The sequence below is a fragment of the Nannospalax galili genome, unplaced genomic scaffold (genome assembly GCF_000622305.1).
Source record: "Nannospalax galili isolate Female #2095 unplaced genomic scaffold, S.galili_v1.0 scaffold11, whole genome shotgun sequence".
Classification (NCBI taxonomy): Eukaryota; Metazoa; Chordata; class Mammalia; order Rodentia; family Spalacidae; genus Nannospalax; species Nannospalax galili.
In genome coordinates this window covers 4,101,205-4,123,416 of record NW_008330735.1, presented here as the reverse complement: position 1 = coordinate 4,123,416, position 22,212 = coordinate 4,101,205, and the positions used below count along the sequence as shown (strand labels likewise).

The following is a 22,212-nucleotide window of genomic DNA, read 5'->3' as shown; positions in this document are numbered from 1 at the left end:
TCTCTGTCATCCCCCTTAATACTCCCCTGTTAGTCCTAGATATAAAAGACTGCTTTCTTTCCATCCATTTACACAGTAATGATTGCCGACATTTTGCCTTCTCAGTTCCAAAAATTAACAATTCTGGTCCAGCTGATCAATATGAATGGCAAGTTCTGCCACAGGGTATGGCAAATAGTCCTACAATATGCCAGGAGGCTGTTGCAAATGCACTAGCACCCCTCTTAAAAAAGGGGCTACATGTTTATCATTACATGGATGACCTCTTGGTCTGGCAAGATGAGGATTCCTCTCTAGAAGACCTAAAAGATGCTATGATAAACACCTTAGAGACAAAAGGTTTTGTAATAGCAACAAATAAAATACAATCAGTCCCCCCCATTACCTTCCTGGGGACTGAAATAGCGCCCACTACTGTTAGGCCCCTCAAACCTGACCTGGATGTCCCCCATCAACTCACCCTTAATTCACTTCAGAGTTTTCTAGGCAATATTAATTGGCTAAGGCCCTGGCTTTCCATCCCCACAAGTCAATTACAGCCACTCTTTGATCTCTTAAAGGGAGACAAAAATCCAGCCTCCAGATGGTATCTAAACCCAGATGCAAAAAAGACTCTCTCCCAGGACCTCTTACTGAAGGAAATGCCATAGCAGATAAAATAGCCACCGCTGGAACTTTCCCTGCCAGTGTAACAGATGCCCAAAACCTCCACCATGCCACCCATATTAATTTGCAAGGGCTCCATCACAGATTCCCCCACATTCCCCTCAAGCAACTTAAACGCATTGTTAGAACCTGCTCTTCTTGTGCATCAATAATAGATACCCCTGCTATGCAAAAAATGGGCACCAATCCTAGAGGACTAAAATCCAATGCCCTCTGGCAAATTGATGTAACCCATGTCCCCCAATTCGGCAGACAAAAATTCATATTTGTAACTGTAGACACTTACTCCCACTTCCTTTGGGCTACTGCCCAAACTGGTGAAAGTTCAAAAAAATTAATAAATCACATGCTCTCATCCTTTGCCATCATGGGCCTCCCTGCACAACTAAAGACAGATAATGGCCCAGCATTTACCAGCTCCCCGTTTTAAAAATTTTGTGAAGCCTGGAAAATCACCCATCACACTGGCATCCCATACAACCCACAAGGACAAGCCATTGTGGAAAGGTCACATAAAACCTTAAAAGACCAACTAAAAAGACAGGCTCAAACAACATATTCTCCCAATATTCAATTAACATTAGCTTTGTTTACCCTTAATGTACTTAATGTATATAGAGGGACTGATGCTCCCCCCATCACCTGACACTTGTCCCAGACACACCCAGTACCACCCATCATGGTTAGATGGAGGGACCCCTTTGATGGACTCTGGAAAGGACAAGATCCATTGTTGACCAGGGAGAGGTTTTGCTTGTTTTTTCCCACAGGATCAACCAAAGCCTATCTGGGTTCCAGCTAGAAATGTCCGACACCTCCCTGCCCATGAAGAAGATGGCTCACATGACCCTGTCAGAGACGAAAAAGAGAAAGAGGCGGAGACAACATCCAGAGCCACACCAGATCACGTGGAAAAAATCTACAAATCAGTTTTATACCACACCAACATAAATAAGACATATTATCCTATTGTCTGGGTCCAAGAAATATGCACTTAAAAACATAAACCACAGAACAACTACAGGCAGGTGAGTGCTAGCATCATAGCACAGGAAAGGCAGCCTACTCTACTAGGAGTCAATGACTCTTTCAAGATGTCTGAGTTGAATACTAACGATAAAACGGGATAGCCTTGGGTGGAAGATTGGAAGGATTGAAAGTCTTCCAAGCAGAGAGGACTGTATTAGCAAAGGCTCAGAAACTGACTAGAGTATAAAGGGGCTACCTCAGACATGGTGCTGTAGTCTTACTACCTCTTATTTCCATTCCCCATATCCACCAAAGACTAAGAAAGCTGCTCACAGGTACCTGTCTCCAAATTGGAAATCAGTGCAGGGACAGTGGGTCCACCTGGACACCGGAGCACAACACAGAAGATTTTACTGCGAGAAACTCCTCTTGGAAAGGAACTGCGTGCTAGATTCAAGTGCCAGTCATTCCCCCCTCCTACTGCACAGTCACCTGTGAGCAGTCTCTTAAAACCTCAGCGTCACAATTTTGATAACAGCACTACCAATGAAGAATAAGTGTCTCCTTTCTGTTGTTCCTATCACTTCATGTCCATCTGTAGCCAAGCCCGAATGTCTGAAGAAGAAGCGGACATGAGTAGGCACTGTGGGCAGTATCGTGAAGGAGGGTGAGTGGATGCCACAGATTCAGATATTTCTGAAGCAGGAAATATCTAAATGTGATTTTTGAACCAAAATTAAGATAATACAAGGAACGCATTGCTATCTAATATGAATCATATGGGTAAAATTATAGGTAAATTTACTACGCAATTGGAATTAATTAACTTCCAGATTTTCAATGCAACCTGAAAATCATCTTTGGGCCTCTTCCTCCTCACCTAGGAATGACTAGTTAGTATTTGCCAGCCTGGGAGGAGGTGGGTTTAAGGAATCCTGCATTGCATTAAGCTTCCTTGTTTTCCTGCATATTCCTCTGAGTGTGCATGCCATGGTATCTGTGAATGTCTTTGTTGGGGACTCTTGCTGTGTAAAGTAGCAGTTTCTCCATGTCCAGATAGCCCATGGGCTCGGCTCAAATGCAGAGACTCCTTTTTCAGCAGGGTGCTTTCCTGGCATCTTCCTGACTTGTCTTTTGAAGTAGCCACCACAAAAACATAGCCTCCGGCTCTGGAAATGCCAGGCTTTCCTGTGTGATTTTTCAGGCAGTCTGGCAGCCTGGCAAGAGCTTACCTCCACATGTAAATGGGGCATCCTAAAAGTAGCTATCAGCTAAGGTTTTTACTACCCCCCCATGGTATAAGTGTCCTGGTTTTTCCTCAATAATTGGAGCTGGAGCTGGATTACTAAGACTTGGAGCCGAGCAGAGTCAGGAGAATAAAGAGCTGTAACATGGACTAAGCTGAGTCCCGTGTCTTATTGCCTATGATCCAGCCTCCCCTGGGGGCGCTTTCCTTCCGTCATCGACTCACGGAACCCTAGCTTTAGCCGCCTTGCACCTTCCTAGGTGATCCAGCGGCCGGTGGATTTCGCATCTCGAGGAAGTGCATGGGTGAAATTAGGGCGGAACTCGGCTGGGCCAGCCCCGGTAGCAGAGGGACTCACAGCGGAGAAGCAGCGGAGAAGCAGGGGCCCGCCAGCAATGCACTGCGGGACCCGCCGCCTTCCCGGTGCGCACAGGGGACTGGCGTCACGCTAGCAGCTGGCGCCCTGAGATCCCTGCGCACCCCATATGCATTCATATACGTACACACACATTTGCAGGCGCACACACCTAGGCATGAAAAAACATGGACGTTAAAGTCACCTAGCTCTGCCTCTGTCTAGCTGTCACTGAATCTCAGATGCTTTATTTAAAACAGAAGAGTGGTAAGAGGACCCACCTTTGAGTGTCATTATGAAAACCACATAAGAAAATGAATATAAGGGTGTTAGTAAAATACCCAGTTTCTCAATGAATGTTAATTTCTACTGCAGGTTACTGAGACTGTTAGCTATATCACAAACTAGGTCTTTATGAAGACCCTTAAATCCCAGGACCAGGGAAAGCTCATCTTCTAAGGAATTTATATATAATTTATCTATAAATCTGGAAACTGTGTTGTTCTGTTTGCTTTGATGACTAGGAAACACAGAGCCTAAATTGTGCTTTATTTCTAGTAAATAAAAACAAAATGGAACTTAATTATATTTAATAACAAAAATAATATTTAGCATGTATGGATACTTGACAAAGTAGTGAATGGGGCAATGTTTCTTTTGTTTTTCTTTACTCTTTCCTACAGCAGAATGAGAGAGCTTTTATAATCCATTTAAACCATGAGGGCACTGCTATACTGTGTGCTTAGTCTATTCTCCTCTATTCCCCCTTCACTTTGAGTTTATTTCTTTATTATTCCTACTATGGAGTAGATATTGATGTGGCACTTCAAATTTCCTTCAGAACCAAGAGATATATAAGAAAGGTATTTAAATACATACTTGTGATAATTAATTAAAGTACTTTGATTGTGAAGTTTCTGAGCAAATTTATGTATTGGCCTCCAGATTGAGTGTTAATTGTTTATGAATAAAAGTCATTAATACAGAAGAAAATACTTTGGATGAACAAATAAATTCAGAAAACATGTGCATTCTAAGTGAACAAGGTAAATGTATCATCTGTTTCCCAGAAAACTCAAGAATGAACATGGAAAGCAAACTGTTTCCAAAATCTTTGAACTCAGACTGTTTGGATGATATCGATAAATCTTTGCTTGCTCAGATCCTTGGAAATCCCATTGCTCTCTGGGTATCTTGTGGTGAACCATTTCTACCACCAAATGGCAAGTTTCTTATTTTTGTTTCTTTCAAGTCAATATGTAAAGAGAGAAATAAGTTTTAAGTTTTCATGAGAACAGGAATTAAGTGTGTATAGTGTTAACATAATATCATTGCATTTATGCAAAAAGCAAGTCAGTCAATTAATATGTGCGCAAGTATAGCTATGTGCACGTACTTGCACAATTGCCTGTCTTTTCTTACTGCAATGGAGTATTCTGCATGGAGAAATGTCCAATTTAGTTGATAAAGAGATCCTTGGTATATAAGATGGAGAATAATGGTATACATTAGAAAATAACAAATGAGATTAATTTACACTGAGGACGACCTGTCTGGACATTTTCAGTTTTAAGAATTGCACCCTTTAGGCAGTAGGTGGATGTTTTAAAAATGAATGGTCCCAAGCCAGGATTTCATCACCTCTAAACAGTTTATGGAAGCGTAAAATGAAATATGGGTGTTGCATATGGTAAATCTATACAATAAACGAGTGCTGTTCTTCTCTACACCCTCTGTTCCACAAAGAAATGCCTTAAGCTCTGTCATCTTTCAAATGAGATTTCTTTTAATGACCTTTACCTTTTAATTACGTGTTTATAGTAAATTAATGTTTATAAAAGAATGCAACACAATATCATTTTTTCAGCTTTACAGAAAGCCAAAAAATTAGAGAAACAAAACTGGCTACAAAAGGAAAAAAATTTGGCTGATTTAGACACTATGAAACACAAAATGAGACAGTTGAAAGGTCAGTATGTTTAATTCTAAATATAACAGAAATTATTGATAATTATTTTTTACTGTTTGATAAATGCTTAGCCAGTAAATGCTATATAAATGTTATATTGTACAAGTCTGGGCAAAGTATAAAATGTGATTGCATAGCTATTTAGTGCTGATTTTATATTTATAATTTTATACTATAAAGAATACCATATGACTTGTACATACACCAAAGCCAGAGTGTCTCTTACTGCTTTTGAAATACTCCCTGAACTAACATTAGAATTAATAAAAACGAAGCCTGTATGCTTAAACAAAATTTTACTGTTATTCCTTGCTATTTTATTGCTGGGGGGGAAAAGGTTTATTTAGGGAATGTTTTTCATTGTAGCATTTAGAGCAGGGATGTACCAAAATCTTCAAAAGTCAGGATCAGTGTCCTGAGGATTCCTTTCACACAGCTTTCCATAGCCAAGGTGATCACTCGGTGTCACGTGTCCTCTTCCTTCATGCTCATCACAGAATCTTAGGTTCCTGACTTTATGCTTTTCAGGCGCTTGAGATACATGTGATTCTTAGGAGAGCAACAGCGTTCTATGGGCTTTAGTCTAGGAAGGATTATATTTCAATCTTTATAATTGGCATAATAGAATTTCACCTCCTGAGTATATATAGTCTTGTGTCAGAAGCCTATGAATTTTGCTTCAACAACAACACAAGTAGTTCTAAATGTAAAATAAAAGCCTGGTTTTGAAGCAGCCATTATCTGTTCCCTATCTAAGGAATGATGATTGGTTTTAAGTGAAAATCATGGATGAATATTGACGTTATTGGTTGACTGTTCCAGGGACAAGTCTAAACTGGAGCTGTCCATCATGCTAATGCCAGTCCCTCTTCATTTCAACTAGTAGTGGGTTCTATCACCATCCACCGAGGGATTTTCTCACAGAAACCATTCTTGATATATCCCCCTCTCTTACCTTCCCCAAGCAATTATTTAAAAAGTCCTGTTACCTTGAATTTAAGTTGATCTCAAATGAATTTTAACCCCCTTAGTCTCCACTATCATTACCCAAATTCAAGCACATCAGCTAGTCATTGAATTACTAGGAGAGTTTCCTAACTGCCCTCCCTGCTTCTAGTTTTCCTGAATCCATTTTGTGGTTGTCAGTTTTTGCTTTTGATTTTGTTTTCCACCCAACTGGGTCTTTTTTTTCTGTGTCAGAATGGTGGAATCTGTTACAAGACTGAGCACCAGTTCATTGGTGAAGAAGATGTTCCTTCCTGGCCAAGAATATGAGAAGAGGGAATAACCACAAATAAAATTTGTAATCCTTGAAAGTTGGGAAGTTACAGACACAGAGCAAAGAGGCTGGATAGGGGAGAATAACTACTAATAGGGAGAAAAGCTCATGTCTTTTCTGGAAATGAGCAGAGATTTTCCTAGAATTCACAGGCCATCTCGTTCCCTTCTTTCTGTGGTTCACTCTAGTTGTCACTATGGCAATTATCACCTGCCTTGGCTCTAGAAGGGCACCCTTTAGCATGAACATGGGATTAGAAAGTTAGGGGTTGGGTGGAGGATGCTCTGGTAGCCATCAGTTTCAGTAAGTCCTAATGAAAAAGAACTGGTAGCCCACTCAACCATCCTTCCTCAAAGATAACCAAGATTAGAGTGAGTGCACACTCAGACAGGCCCCTTGCTATGTACCCAGGCATCAGTAAGCAATGGTGATACTCTAGAGTTGAAATGGCCATGCAAAAATGCAAAGGTGCTATGCTGTCCCAGGCTTTAGACTTTTTAAGGCTCCCTATTATCTTTAGTACAGAGTTGGGATTTTTCATTGTGGCAATTCATGATCTCATTTTCTCTAAGATCCCATCTTCTTGCTCTCCATACTCCACCCATTTGAATTTTTAGCACCCCAAATATAACATGTACTTCTCAACTATGGACTTTGGGGATTATTCAGTTTCTTCTGTCTCAAAGTGTTCTCTCTTTTATGCTCTTGAATTCATCTAGTCATTCAATGTGTGTGTGTGTGTGTGTGTGTGTGTGTGTGTGTGTGTGTGTGTGTGTTTATTACTACTTATTCCCCAAAGCTTTCCCCCTACTTCAACATTTCAAGTCTGGGATAGTGTGGAGTAATGTGGTTTACTGAATCAATTCCTGAATTTCCCCTCTGATAGCCTCTGATGTTATCTAAATTACCTGTTCATGTGACTATCTCCCTTACATTAGAAATGCTGTACCATTCTAACATGTTCCTGGACTAGCTGTAGAATGATTGAAATAAAAACTGAGTGGAATTTCAATCCATTCACTTCAGGGAATTTTCCAAGCTTCATTTTTTATTAACTTAAATCAGTAGAAAGCAACATACTGAAAATAGCATCCGGCAGAACTGCCTTTACTGAATTCTGATTTTATGTTATATCTTCAACTTTTATTATAATTACCAAAAACAATCTGCTGTCATCCGCAGCACCACTGAAACAGTCCGTGTTTGGTTACTTGGTGTTCATTATGGAGTTCTCCATGGACGTGGTTTCTCTTCAAATGTAATGTGAAGATAATTCTTTTCTTCACTAAAGACTGCTGTGTTCTTCTATTACACATGAATTCAATACACAATTATAACATTCTTACTCTGATGAAAGCCCTTTTCTAGCTGTAGGGAATATGAAGAAAAATAAAAATGAAGTCTTAACCTAGATAACTCCAGTCTCTATCAGATCAGACTCATTCTCTCTCTGTCTCTGTCTCTCTGTCTCTCTCTGTCTCTCTCTTTGTCTCTCTCTCTGTGTCTCTCTCTGTCTTTCTTTCTCTGTCTCTCTCTGTCTCTCTGTCTGTCTCTCTGTCTCTGTCTCTGTCTCTGTCTCTCTGTGTGTGTGTGTGTGTGTGTGTGTGTGTGTGTGTGTGTGTAGCCTCCCAAATGCTGGAATTGTACATGGACCACTGCACTCAGCTTAATTGTACTTCTTGAGATTTGCACAAAAAAGGATGTATGGGAGGTGTGAAAGTTGCTGAAGTGACTATTTCCTATTATTATAACCATTGGTCATTGCAGCAAAATATGTACAAGACATGGTATTAAGTATAATTCCTCTGTAAGCATGATCATTACTACTCTTAAAAACAATACTAGTAATATTTCATAATAGTGATATGATTAAGTTGCTAATGACAAATATTTGCTACATGGTTAATATATAATTCATAATAGATATTGGTACCTGGGTTCCTGAGAAGGCACTGTATTTTCTAACTTGGTATCTTAAAACTAATAAAATCCCAAACCCAGCATCAGACAAAAGTATCATCTGTGTTACATATAAAGGCAATGTTGGAACACTTCTTTTAGTTTGAGAGCTATATGAGTCTTCTAAGCAGGATCCTTTTCCAGAAACAGAAGATTTGAACAGGTTGGGTGTCCCATTTGAACAGGATGCTGATATTAAAGAACAGCAGAGCACCCGTGTTCTGTAGCTTCTAAGAGAAAAGATAATACAACAACAATCCTTAGCTTATTTCTCCCAACTTCTGATCAGAGAAGCCATCAGTAGGACTCTATTTCCTTGAAGTGAAACATTCAGAACAGGGAAGAGGCACATCCCTAATAGCTAGTTCCTCACTATCCCCCATTCAGTCCCATGTAAAATAAAATAGAATATATGGAAAATATAATAAGAAAATAAAAAATAATTTATACACAACACTTTTGCTTGGTTTTACTTTATCTTATTCTTGCACACATAAATTATAGTTTATTATGAAAACCTTTCCACTGACTAAAATCTTTTGTGATGACATTGTACATCTTCATGAAAATTATAGTGCAGATGCATTCATTTGCTTAAAATCTTGAGAAGCAAGTTGACAAAAATAAATAATACATAGTGTATTTTCCTGGTTCCTGTATTCAATTTTGCTCTCAACAAAGTAAATGATAAGTTATTACTGAACTCTGTTTAGCTGAACAAAATTTTAATGTTCGAAATGCATTATAAATATAATGTTTGTTGAACTATTATCCATAAAATGTATGTGTCATAAATTAATGTTATCTGCATTTTATGACTGAAGGTGGATAAAAACTGTATTTTGGGGGGGGTTGTATTGAGCAACCGCTGTGGCCTTTTCCAATGCACATTACCTAGTGCCTGTCACTGTAACTACTGGCTGATTGATTCAATTATGCTTTTTCCACATTCATAAATTGCACATGAAGGCTATTAGGCATATACAGTTCTAGTTTCCTGAAAAGGCATTGCTGCCACTTATTTTTATTGCTGTATCTATTTTCATAAACTTTAACTATGAGACACGAATTCTTTATCCTGTCTAAGTACTGAATTATTTCTAGAGTTTTGTTTGTAGCCATAATCTGAAAATCTGTACATTAAAGCATCTTGGCAACAAAATTGCCAATAGATCTATTGTTTATCAATCTTGTTTTCTCAAAGCCTTCTGTGGCACTTCAGACTAGGTCAGTGGCTTCTGTTGCAGTTTTCTTCCCTCTTCTCATTTTCTAAGTCTTGGGGATTGAACTCAAGCCTTGGTTATGCAAAGTATTATTAGCATTATATTAGTATTAATATTAGTATTACATCATAGCCTCAGTCTTTTTTAGTTTTTTAAAATTTATTTTATATGGCTGGAGAGATGGCTCAGCAGTTAAGAGCACTGACTGCTCTTGCAGAAGTCCCAGGTTCCATTCCCAGCACCCACAGAGCAGCTAACAACTGTCTGTAACTCCAGTTCCAGGGGAATCTGATGCCCTCTTCTGACCTCCACAGGCATTGCATGACACAGGTGCACTTACCCACATGCCGGCGACACACTCATACACATAAAAAATTAGAGTAAAATAAAATTTATGTGTATGAGTGTTTTACTGGCATATATGTACATGCACCAGATGCATGCACTGCCCGCAGGAGCCAGAAGAGGGCATCAGTTCCCCCCTGGAACTGGAGTTACAGCTAGTTGTTTGCTGCCGTGTTGTGCTGGGAACTGTACTCTGGTCCTTTCCAAGAGCAGGCCAGTACTTTTAACCACTGGTGATTCAGCCCCTCCTCAATCTTTCTGAATTTAATTTAATTTTTTAAAATTGGAGAAAGAGTCTTGTTAAAATTGCTCAGGCTGGCCTTGGATTCACCCAGGCAGGCTTCATGCTTTCTATTTTCCTGTCCCATATTCTCTAGTAGTTTGGGCTACAGGTGTATGCCACTGTGCCAGGCTCTGTTACATACTGTTTCAGGAACTGTTCTCTCCCAGGTCAGCACATTTGTACTTGATAGGTTTAATCATTTTCTCAACGTTTGCCTTCCCTACTGAACTTGAGGCCAAGACTCACTAAAACATCAGTCGAGGTGCCTGACCCACAGCTGGGCTCAGGGTAGGCATCTGGAAGGGATATATGAAATAAAGCATGAATTTTACTTAAGTTTAGAGATCAGTAGGAGAGTCAGTGCTGAATATATTTTGAACATAAAGTGAAAACAATTTCATAAATGTGACTTTTAAAATCTTTTATAATGATCTGAAGTGGTCTACTTGAAAGAATGCATAAAAGTGAATCACCACACATACTAAATTATGCTTACAGCTCTTCAGAATACAGTATTCCAATAAATATTTTTTTCTTACCATAGCTTCTTAACAACATAAAGGGCACAGGAGAGGTGTCAGAAACTAATTGTGCTCATGGGGTATTATTAGGTAGAAGGAAAAAAAGGCTCTTGTCTCTTGGGTTAATAATATTTTAGAAATACTTAATCCCCAGGCTGCTAAGCTAATTGTGGGGGAAAGGCTTGTTATTAGTGAAGAGAACAAAACATATGTTCCAAGAGTGGAAGAAATGATGGGGACTAAATAAGGTCATGAATCCTATTTGATTAAATTACTGCTGAACCATATCATAGATGCTAGGCAGCAGCCAGGGTAGAAGTCAGCATGATTTCTTTCTTTTCTCTCTGTAGAGATCTGGAAGCCCAAGCTCCCATATTGAGAGATATTGTTAAATATCATCACCTTAGGCTTGCTTTTATGATATTTTTAGAATTTTGGCCTATGCTTCTGCTCCTGGGTGGAATAATCTATGCATAGAAAGTCAAACTAATTTCTTTAAAATCTGAAAGCCAGGCTGGAGAGATGGCTCAGCTGTAAAGAGCACTGACAGTTCTTGCAGAGGACCTGGGTTCAAATCCCAGCACCCACATGGTGGCTGATAACTGGCCATAACTCCAGTTCCAGGGGATCCAACCTCCCTTCTGACCTCTGCGAGCATTGCATAGCCTGGGTGCACTTGCACTGACACACATGTAGGCAATACACTCATACACATAAAACAAAAATAATAAATTTAAAAAATCTGAAAGCCTGTCATCAGAAACACCTCCCAGGATTTCTTTCCAGGGCGGCGAGTAGCATCGGCCACTATGGATCCCACCAAAAACCCTATGCAGCCCGTTGTGGTTGAAGGGGGCTAGGCTGAGCAGACTCAGGAGGAAATAAAGCTCGTAGAACTTATAAGACAGACAGAGGTACATTCTTTAAGATTCCAGACATCAAGTGCTCTGCCTTAATGTTTAAAAGTACCATGTTGAATTTAGAATTTTGCTATTAATATAGTCTCAGCATCTAGTCAGTTATGACCATATAAGCATATGCCAAGTATTGAATTGGCATTTGGAGAGTAGCTATCTAGGAGGCAGTCTGCTGATGTGAAAGTCTGCTCTGTTTGAATGGAGACCAGAAATTATGACCTTAGTAAAGAAGAGAAAAGGGCCCAGTGGATATGGACAAAGGTAATTATACTAAGTGTAGTCAAGTTGAACCTTATGGCTTCATTTCTCATCATTCCAGAGGGCATGTCTCAATATGTAAAAAGAGCAAGGAGCAAAATATTAATTGCAATGGAGACATTCAGAAGTGAGGGATTGAAAAAGTGGTTTCAGCCCACTTGGTTAATCAGTCAAGATTTCCAGACATTAAAAAGTTGAGAAAAGAAGGTCAGCTCTTGAGACAGGATGATGGACAGAGACTGGGGAAAACTTCTTTGCTTTGTGAAGTTTTTCATTAAATGATGTTTCTATTTTAATAGAGCTTCTCAAATTCATGAAATGTGTTCAGTCCAAATCCTAGGTGTGTGTCTTAATCAAGGGGATTAGAACAAAGTAATTGACATTGTTAGAGGCATGACTTTTTGCCAGGTCAAGAAGGATAGATCTCTGGTCAGGGAATGAATGCAATACATCAGCTAGGACAAGCCTGAGGTAGGAAGAGAGGCTGCCTGGTGAGGAGCTGGTAGAGCAGAAGCTGACTGTTGTATTCTAAAACCAGCAAGTAAGGACTTGATATTTACCTGCAGTCCCCTAAGCATTTCTTAGTTAAAAGAAAGGAAGCTGCGGTTCTAAAAAAGAATCAGCTGTTAGTTGCAGAGAAATCTCTTGGTAGGGGAAACAGTACACAGAAGTTCAGAAATGTCTCTCTTCATGTCTCTCAACTGTAAATGAAAGCTAAGTCGTTTGTTAAAACAAGCACCTTTCTGTCATAACTCTTAATAACTTGTTAAGACCTTTAGTGCTTTGTGGAAGCAAGGAAATTCCCACTAGCCTATGGCAGGAGAGGTCAGTACACATCACATTTACTTCTTAGAATCTTTTCAGTATAATTTATAATTATATGACATTTCTGGCTTGCATCAAATTATTTAGACACACCAAGTAGTTTTCTAAATGCAGCATTCTCTGGGCTTTCGTTGACAGGGACAACTTTCTGAAGTCCAAGAACTGTAGTCCAGATGAGATTCTCCAATAGCAGCTAAATTCAAAGTGGTCCAGCAGCACAGCCTGTACCAACTGCCTTGTACAAAACAAGTGTGGGCTTACCGGAACGGAGGCAGGCCTGAAGATGGTGTTTATGCCTGGGCAGGAAGTATTTTAGAGGTAAATCTAGTGTCAATGTTCAGGAGACCTGGGTTCAAACCCCGACTCTGATGTCTCTTGTTTGTTAGATCAGGTGAATTAGTTTGCTTTTCTGAACCTCATTTTCTTATCTGTAAAATGAGAGTATCACTTTCCTGACAGGGCTGTTCAGATTATTAAATGATCTTACAGGTGTTAAAATGACATCTAAGGCAATCTGACATATAAATTTGAAAATGACATGTGGCCACAGAGAATACCACCAATTACACCCATTCCAATCAAAAATACAGTCTATGCTTTTAAATTAAATTTAAGAGCCAGGTGTGGTGTCACATACCTCTAATCCCAGAACTTGAGAGCAGGAAGCAAGAGGATCAGGAGTTCAAGGTCATCTTCAGCTACAAGAGTGAATTTGAGACCAACCTGGGCTAGGTGGGAGCCTGTTTTTTAATAATTATAGTAATTATTTACAATAGTTTTCCTTATCCATTTTAAATCTAGCCACCAAAGAGTTACTTCTGCAGGTGTGTCCTGTATAGGGAACAGCTGAAGTTCTTAGAGAAGGCCTGTCAGGTTCTTTTCACCCATCTTCCCAGACTGACAGCATCTCCACTTTCCCAAGTTAAACCATTGACTTAGAAAGAGATTATTTATTGTTTGCAGTTTCGGTAATTCAGTTCTAAAATTTGACATTTTCTCTTCACCTCCAACTGTAAATTTCTGGCATGTAGCTAATGGATTTAGTAGTCTTTTACAGTCTTATCTGCTGCAGTGATGCTTCAAAGAGTGGTTCATCTTTTTCTATTTTGGGAAGTGTTTGTATAGACTCTTCTAGAAAGAGATAAAGTCGTGTAAAATGAGATGCTGGGGGATGGGGATGGGAAGGCAAGAGGGTGCAATAGAAAGCCCTAGGGTTATTCACAAGCTGAGGAAGGCTCTGGAACAGCAGAGCAGTCTAGTTTGAAAGTGAAGGAAGCCACTCTTCTTTGATAGGACAATGAATAGAGCTGAGTCTCAGAAGTTAATGGCTAATATGCTGCACTTGAGAAATGAGGCAAAAGTACAGAAAATAAATACTCAAAATGAACAATAAAGACTAAAGGTTTTATACGCCAGGAGGAAACTGGAAAGCGATTGCTTTAAAAAGAAAATAGCCAATGCAAGGTGGTACATGCCTTCAGTCCCAGAACTCAAGAGACAGAGGCAGGAAGAGTTCGGTGAGATCGAGGTCAGCCAGGTCTACATAGTGAGTTCAAGTTCAGCTGGGGCTACAGGGAGACCCTGTCTCAAAGAATAAAATAAAAAGAAATAATCAAAAGAAAGTAAAAGAGAGCTATTTAGAAGACAGTATAGCACAGCTGAAATGTTTTTTCTTGCTGTTTCTTCAGAAGTCACAGAGTTCTATGTTGCTGATTCTGCTTTTTTGGAGAGCACTTAGCTGTTGCAACTAAAAACAGTCAAATAGTGAAAGAATATGCAAAGATTAATAAATAGATAAAGAACAGACCTGGAACAATAGGATAAAATGTGTCGTAAGCCGGGACTCTGTCCAGCAGAGTCCAGGAAAGACGACACAGACACCAAGGTGAGGTTCAAGCTTCTGTTTCTCTTGCATCCTTTATTCTCTCTCTTTCATTATCTCATACACTATGATGCTGCTTCTGTTCTGTTCTGTTCTGTTCTATTCTGTTCTCTTCTGTTCTGTTCTATTGTATCTCTCACTTCATTCTCTCTCACTTCATTCTCTCTCACTTCATTCTCTCTCACTATGATGCTGTTCGTAGGTCCTTCTATTACACACCTCAGTTCTTTATATAGCGTTTCTAACAGTCCTCCCCCAGCCGGTACCAATCAGGGCTCACACACGTGCAGTGGCCAGGCAGAGTGTAGCTCATAGGCACGTAGCAAGATCATCAGGCTGGCAGCACCTGTTTTGGGGCTCACCATACTTCAGAGTTGGGGTAAACAAGCGGGATTCACGAGCCTTGGCAATCAGCCAAGAGTTGAAGTAAACAGCACGAGGTTAGGCAGCCAGCCAGGGCTCCATCTTTGGCTGGCTTGGCTGTGCTCGCTTCCCACAAAAATGAGCTATCAGAAGCAGTAAACAAAAACTTAACAATACGTTTTACAAAGATTCCATATGGCTCTACCTAGGCAGAGGATGGCTTTTTGACTCACAGTATTACATATAAAGGGTAATCTGTAACTATTGTTCCATGACCATATAATTTTATGAACTTTATGTATGAAAGGCACTATGCTAGCAGCTATAAAGTATCATTCTAATTTATGTGTGTGAATAAATTCAATAAACTTACTGTCTAATTGACAGGTTGATGTCAATAGTAGTAGTTCCTAGAAGAGGAATAAACATATGGTGTGGGATCTCCTTAAATCATGCTGACAAAAGGCCCTTTGGTTTATAGGCCAGTTGTTTAATGAAGATTTCTATATTACAAACAAACAATTCCTTACATTAGACAAGTATATGTGTTTTAATGTTATGCATCGCAATACTGACTGTATTTAATAGGTTTTACTAGTTGTAGACTGCTCTTTCCTTTTTATTTTTATTTATTTATTTTGTATGCATTTTCATGTGGGAATCATAGGTAAACCCTGGATGCTGTTCCTTAGATACTATCCATCTTTGTTGGGGTTTTTTATTTTTTTATTTATTTTTTTAGTCTTTTTGAGACAGGGTCTCCCTGTAGCCCCAGCTGTCCTGGAACTCGCTATGTAGACCAGGCTGGCCTTGAACTCACAGAGATCCCCCTGCCTCTGCTGGGATTAAAGGCGTGTGCCACCACGCCTGGCTCTTTTTTTATCTTCTTAAAATTAGTTTTTAGGTTAACATCAAAGTATTGGGTTTCATCATGGCATCTTTACATGTTTGTGTCATCCTTTGTTCTCAGTCTTTCTCCTGTACCACTATCTGCCCCGTCCTGCCCTCCTGCCATCAGACTGGTTCTCTGTCTTCCACTAGTTACTTTCTTCTTTTGTTTCTCTTTTGCATACAATCCATCATCCTCTCTATTTCTCATCTTCTTTCAGATCTGGTCCCTCCATCACAGGATCTCTTTCTGGTTTCATGATCTAAAAACACACAGATACACATACATATATACATGCATGTATGTGTATATATAATTTTAAAATTAGGTTCCACATTTGAGAATAAACATGCAGGACTTGCCTTCCTGAGATTGACTAATTTCACTTAATGTGGTTTCCACTTGCATCCATTGTCCTGCGAAGGCTAGGATTTAGTTTTTCTTTATGGCTTCATAAAATTCCATGTGTATATTACTACATTTTCTTATCCATTCATCTGTTGATGGACATCTAAGCTGACTCCATTTCCTGACTATTGTGAATAATGTGGCTCTAAATATAGATGTGTAAGTATCTCTGTGATATGTTGAGTTAATGTCCTTTGGGTGTATACTATGGTTGGTATAGCTGAGTCATTCAATAGCTCTAATTTCAGTTTTGAGGACCTTCTACATTGTTTTCAGAGTGTTAATACAACTTTATATTTCCACTAGCTATGTATAAAAGCTTCTCCCCATATCTTTGCCAGCATTTGTTGTTTATTTGTTTTCTGGATTGTAGATTTGTTTTCTTGAGCTCTCTGATGGCTAAGAATGTAAAATACTTGTCTAAGTATTTTTTGCCATTTGCATTTCTTCTTTTAGTAACTATTCAGTTCATTGGCACACTTATCGATTGGATGATTTAGTTTTCTGGTGTTCAATTTTTGGATCTCTTTAAAACTCCATTACCCTCTCTATTTCCTACCTCCTTAAGATCTCTTCCTCCTCTAGCGATGCCCTCTATAGTTTGAGGTCCTAAACACACATACATAGACACATATACGTGTGTGTGTGTGTGTGTGTGTGTGTGTGTGTGATTTAAAACTGTCTTGTGTATAGCTGGCAGATATCTTCCTATTCTGTAGGCTATTTCTTCCTCATGGTGCTGTTTTCTTTGAGGTGTAGAAGCATCTCAATTTCGTGTAATCTTATTTGTCAATTCTTGTGATTATTTCCTGTGCTTTTGGAGCCTGTTCAGAAAATCGTTGCCTATGCTTATTTCTCACTACCAATTTCAGTGTTTCAGGAATACATTAAGATCTCTGATCATTTTTTAATTCTGTGCAGTGTGGGAGATATGGGTCTTGTTTCATTCTTCTGCATGTGGGAATCCAGTTTTCCCAATACTGTTTGTTAAAAATGCCCTGTTCTCCAATACATATTTTTGATGGCTTTGTTAAAAAAATAAGGTGGCTATAACTGTGTGGTTTATTTCTGGGTCCTTCCATTGGTCTGAATGTCTGTTTCTGTGATATTGCTAGTGCTATTATTTGTGTTACTATGACTTTATATTATAATTTGAGACTGGACTTTTGTCATATCTCCAGAATTGCTCTCTCTGGTAAGGATTGCTTGAAATGAACGGTCAGGGCCTTTTGGTTTTCCATATGAATTTTAGAATTGTTTTTCTTAGTTCTATGAATAGTGTCCTTGGAACTTTTGATGGGAATTACATTGAATCTGTAGACAGCTTTTGATAATATACTCATTTTTGAAGATTTATTTTTTTAGAATTAACTTACCACTTTTTATTGCATGAAAAAATTGATATTTTAGTAAAAGTCTGCATTTTTTTTCTCTTAAAAAGTATTTTTAATCCTTTGAGAATTTCACACAGTGTATTTTGGTCACATTCACAAGCCCATTTCACCCAAATTTATTTTATGTGGTTATATGTATGTGTGTGTGTCTCTGTGTGGGTATGTGAACTTCAGTGCAGGGTAATTCCTCTTCTCTCTTTCCCATTTGCATCCCTTGTTATTTCTTCCTCTTTCATTGCTCTGCCTAAGACTTTGAACATGATGTTGAATAAGAATGGAAAGAATGACACCCTGGGCTCACTTCAGATTACAAAGGCAATGCTTTCAGTTTTCCCCCATTTAGTAATACTGTTGTCTATAGGTTTGTCTCACACAGCCTTTATTATGTTGAAATATGTTCCTGTTAGCTCTAGTTTTCTGAGGGCTTTTTATCACGTTGAACTTTGTTGAAGGCCTTTTCTGTATTGATTGAGCTATTATGTGATTTCTGTCTTTAAAGCTATTTACATGGCATATGATATTTATTGATTTGCTTATGTTGACCCAACATTGCATCCCTGGAATAAAACCAGCTTAGTTACTCTGTATGATCTTTTTAGCATTTTGTTGAATTCAGTTTGATAGAATGAATTATAGTGAGAATTTTGCATCTCTTTTCAACAAGAAAATTGGTCTATCTTTTTTTTTCTTTGCTGTGTTCTTAGCTGGCTTTGGTGCCACAGTAATGTTAGCTTTGGAGAATGAGTTGTGAAGTGCACTTTCCATTTCTATTTGATGTAACAGTTTGGGGAATATTCGTGTTAGATTTTCTTTGACGCTTAGGTAGAATTTAGCAGTGAATTCATCTAGGTCTGAATTTTTCTCTTTTGGAAGGCTTTTTATTACTGTTTCAATTTAATTTGATTGTTATGGATATGTTTAAGTTGTTTTGTCTCCTTGGTTTAATTTTGGTTGGTCATAAATATGCAGGGATTTATCCATTTCTTCCAGAGTTTCCAGCTTTATGGAGTGTAGGTTTTCAAAGAACTTCCTAATGATTCTCTGTAGTAACTTTCCCTTTCCCATCTCTAACTTTACTAGTTTGGTTCTTATTTCTCTTTTGATTAATTTGGCAAAGAGTCTGTCAATCTTAATTATGTTTTTCAAAAAAAACAAACAAACCCACAATTCTTTCTTTGTATGTATTTCTTTCTGTGTATCTTTTTTTTAGTGTGCATTTCATTAGTCTCTGCCCCGATCTTTATTATTTCCTGACTTCTATTGCTTCTCAGTTTGAATTGTTCTTATTTTTCTAGGACCTTGAAGTTTAGAATAAGCTATTTATTTGAGAAATTTCTGATTTTTTAAATGTAAACAGTCATACCTAGAAACTTTCCTCTTAGAACTGCCTTAGTTACATGCCAAAGGTTCTGGTGGGTTGTACTTTAATTTTTATTTGACTCTAGGAACTTTTAAATTTCCCCACAATTTCTTCAATGACTCACTGATCATTCAAACTTGTGTTGTTCAATCTTTGGGTATTTGTGTAGTTTCTATACTATTGATTTCTAGTTTTGTTGCACTATGATATGATTAGATTTAAGATATTGTTTTGATTCTTTGTATTTGGTAAGACTTATTTTGTGACCTAGAATAGTGTGTATTTTAGAGAAAGTTCCATGACTCCTAAGAAGAATGTGTACTCTATTTTTGTTGAATAATATTCTGTAGATCCCTGTTAAGAAGATCCATTTGAGCTGTGGTGTAGTTTAATGCTGAGTGTTTGTTGTTGTTGTTGATCTTTTATTTCAGTGACCTACCTAGAGATAACAGTGGTCTATTGGAATCACCCACTATTATAGAATCTGATGACTTATCTGAGTTTTTATGGTTATTAGTCTTTATGAAGTTTGGAGCCTCAACACTTGATGCATATATATTTTAAATTGTTATGTCATCTTAATAAATTTCTCCCTTTACTAATATGTGGTGGTTTTATTTATCCCTTCTGACTAATTTCGGTTTGAAGTCACCTTTATTAGTTATCAAAATAGCTGTGCCAGCTTATTTTTGGTTTCCATTCATTTGATACATTGTTACTGTCCTTTGACTCTCAATCTGTGGGCTTCTTTACCCATAAGGTATATTTCTTAGAGACAACAGAAGGTTGGATCTAATTTTTAAATCCAGTCACCATCTTATTGGTGAACTGATGCCATTTACGTTTAAGGTTATCACAGAGAGATGTTTACTAATCACTGTAATTTTACTGGTTGCTTTATGGTTGGTTGGATTGCTGTTTATTCTTTACTTTCTCGACATTAGTACCACATGTTTGCTTTTCTACTGTATTGAATCATAAATTCCTTCTGAGCCCTCTGTTGCTCTGCCATTCCTCTCTTGAAAGTTATTTCCTGTACTCTCATGATTGAACTTTTTCTTCCTCCTCTGTGCATAGCACTCCTTTAAATATCTTCTGCAATGCTGGCCTGGTAGTCATGAACTGCATGAGTTCATTAAAATATCCTTATCTCACCAGGCGTGGTGGTGCACACTCTTAATCCCAGCACTTGAAGGCAGAGGCAGGCGGATCTTTGTGAGTTCGAGGCCAGCCTGGTCTACATAGTGAGTTCCAGGACAGTTGGGGCTACAAGGAGACCCTGTCTCAAAAAAAGACACACACAAAAAAATCCTTTTCTCTTCGCTAATTTTAAAAGATAATTTTGACAAATTTAGTACTCTTAGCTGGCAGTTTCTTATTTCAGGGTCTGAAAAATATCATTCTACACCTTCTTGGATTTGGAGGTGGCTGGCAAGATATTTGGAGTTATGCTGATGTTACTGCCTTTGTAGTGAGTTGACATTTTTCCTTTATCAATTATTTTCTTTTCGTGTTTACTTTTGTTTTATGGGTGTGTGCCTGTGTGTATGTGATGTATGTGGTTGTGTGTGTACATGTGTAACTCTCTCACTGAACCTGGAGCTCAGCTAAGAGATCTGGCCAGCAAGCCCCAGATATATGCCTGTCTTCACCTCCCTACAACTAGGATTTCAAGCACACACCTCTGGCAGTGCAGTGCTACTTTTGGTAATGCCTGAATAAAAACAGACTGACTCCTAGCATCCATTAAAATTGAAGGTGGGCCTGATCTATTCTGAGGACTTATTCATTCAAATTTCTCTCAGAACCATCTCTAAACAAAGGTCTTGTTCTCTCTTTTTGAACGAGTACATCCAGTATCATATGAGGAACCTATTTTATCAAATCATTTTCCCTTCTGGCCCCTCCCATACTGACCCAGAACAACATACCCAATCATAAACAGATGTTATCAATCTAATCCCACCTGCTGCTTACAGAATAAATGGGATAATTTGTGTTTCTTTCAATGATTACTCACTGCTTTCAGCACTTGAGAGTTTCACAACTTAAGAACATACACACATAATTCTGGATCAGGGCAAGGAAGGGGTCATGAGGGATTAAACCTATATGTTTAGGTTTCAAAAGGAGCCCAAAGCCTGGTAAGCTTTCTTACATTTTAAACATGAGATAATGTTAGGTGGTCCCAAAATATATGACTAACTTTTGTTTCAAGATTAGAGAACGTTCCATTTGTCCAGAAAGGTCATTCCTACACACATTGTGGCACCACAGCTTTTATGTGAATGCTGAGGGTTCAAACACAGGTCTTCATGTTTATGTGGCAAACACTTTACTTACTGAGCCATGTCTCTGGACTCTCTTACCAATTTTTGGCATTTTGACTATAATATGTCATAGAGAGGTTCTTCTCTGGTCATGTCTGCTATGTCTGTTTGGAATTCTAAATGCTTCTTGTATTTGAATGTCTATTTTTTCTCTAGATTTGGGGAATTTCTTACCACAATTTCTTTGAGTAGATTCTCTATGCCTTTAGTGTTTATTCTCCTAATCATATGCTAGAGTTTCTGGATGTTGGGATCATGCTCATTTTCCTCTATTGATATTTGAATGCCCCAATTCTGCCCTCCGTCCTGGTATTTTTCATTTGATTCACTGAGTTTTTCTAGTCCAGCATTTCTTTATTTTTCCAAACATCTCAATTCCTTTGGGGGAACTTTTTTTTTTTACCATGTTACTAATCTTTGCATCCATATTAGTGATTCTTCTAATCCACTTTGTTGGCTTTTCCCTCCTGTGTAGCCTACTTTCCTCTCTATGGTCTGAACTGAATTCTGTTTGTGTTTTCCTTCAGATCATTAGTTATTTTCACCAGAAAAAAATTTCAACTGTTGACTACTATCCTCAGACCTCTTGGGGTAAGTCGATAGCGCAGCTCTCCGAGCCGGGACTCCCTAAGCCACATTCACCCTTCCATCCCCCCGCCTCGCCGTTCTATACTCCTAGTTTGAGCCCTGCGCCATTCCTAGTCTCGGGGCCCCAGACACCTGGGGAACCAATACTGCTTCCTGACCCTTCTCACCCAGAGCAACTCAGTC

The 22,212-nt window shown here is 38.6% G+C and overlaps 1 protein-coding gene across 1 annotated transcript in view; it reads left to right on the top strand.

The window, feature by feature from the left end:
- Dcdc1 (doublecortin domain containing 1) overlaps positions 1 to 22,212 on the top strand; it is a 469,865-nt gene that overhangs the window by 415,907 nt on the left and 31,746 nt on the right. The window contains 4 exon segments of the mRNA XM_008851730.2: positions 4,307 to 4,459; positions 5,104 to 5,205; positions 11,602 to 11,729; positions 12,954 to 13,133. Of these exon segments, the coding sequence (XP_008849952.2) occupies positions 4,307 to 4,459; positions 5,104 to 5,205; positions 11,602 to 11,729; positions 12,954 to 13,133 (563 nt within the window).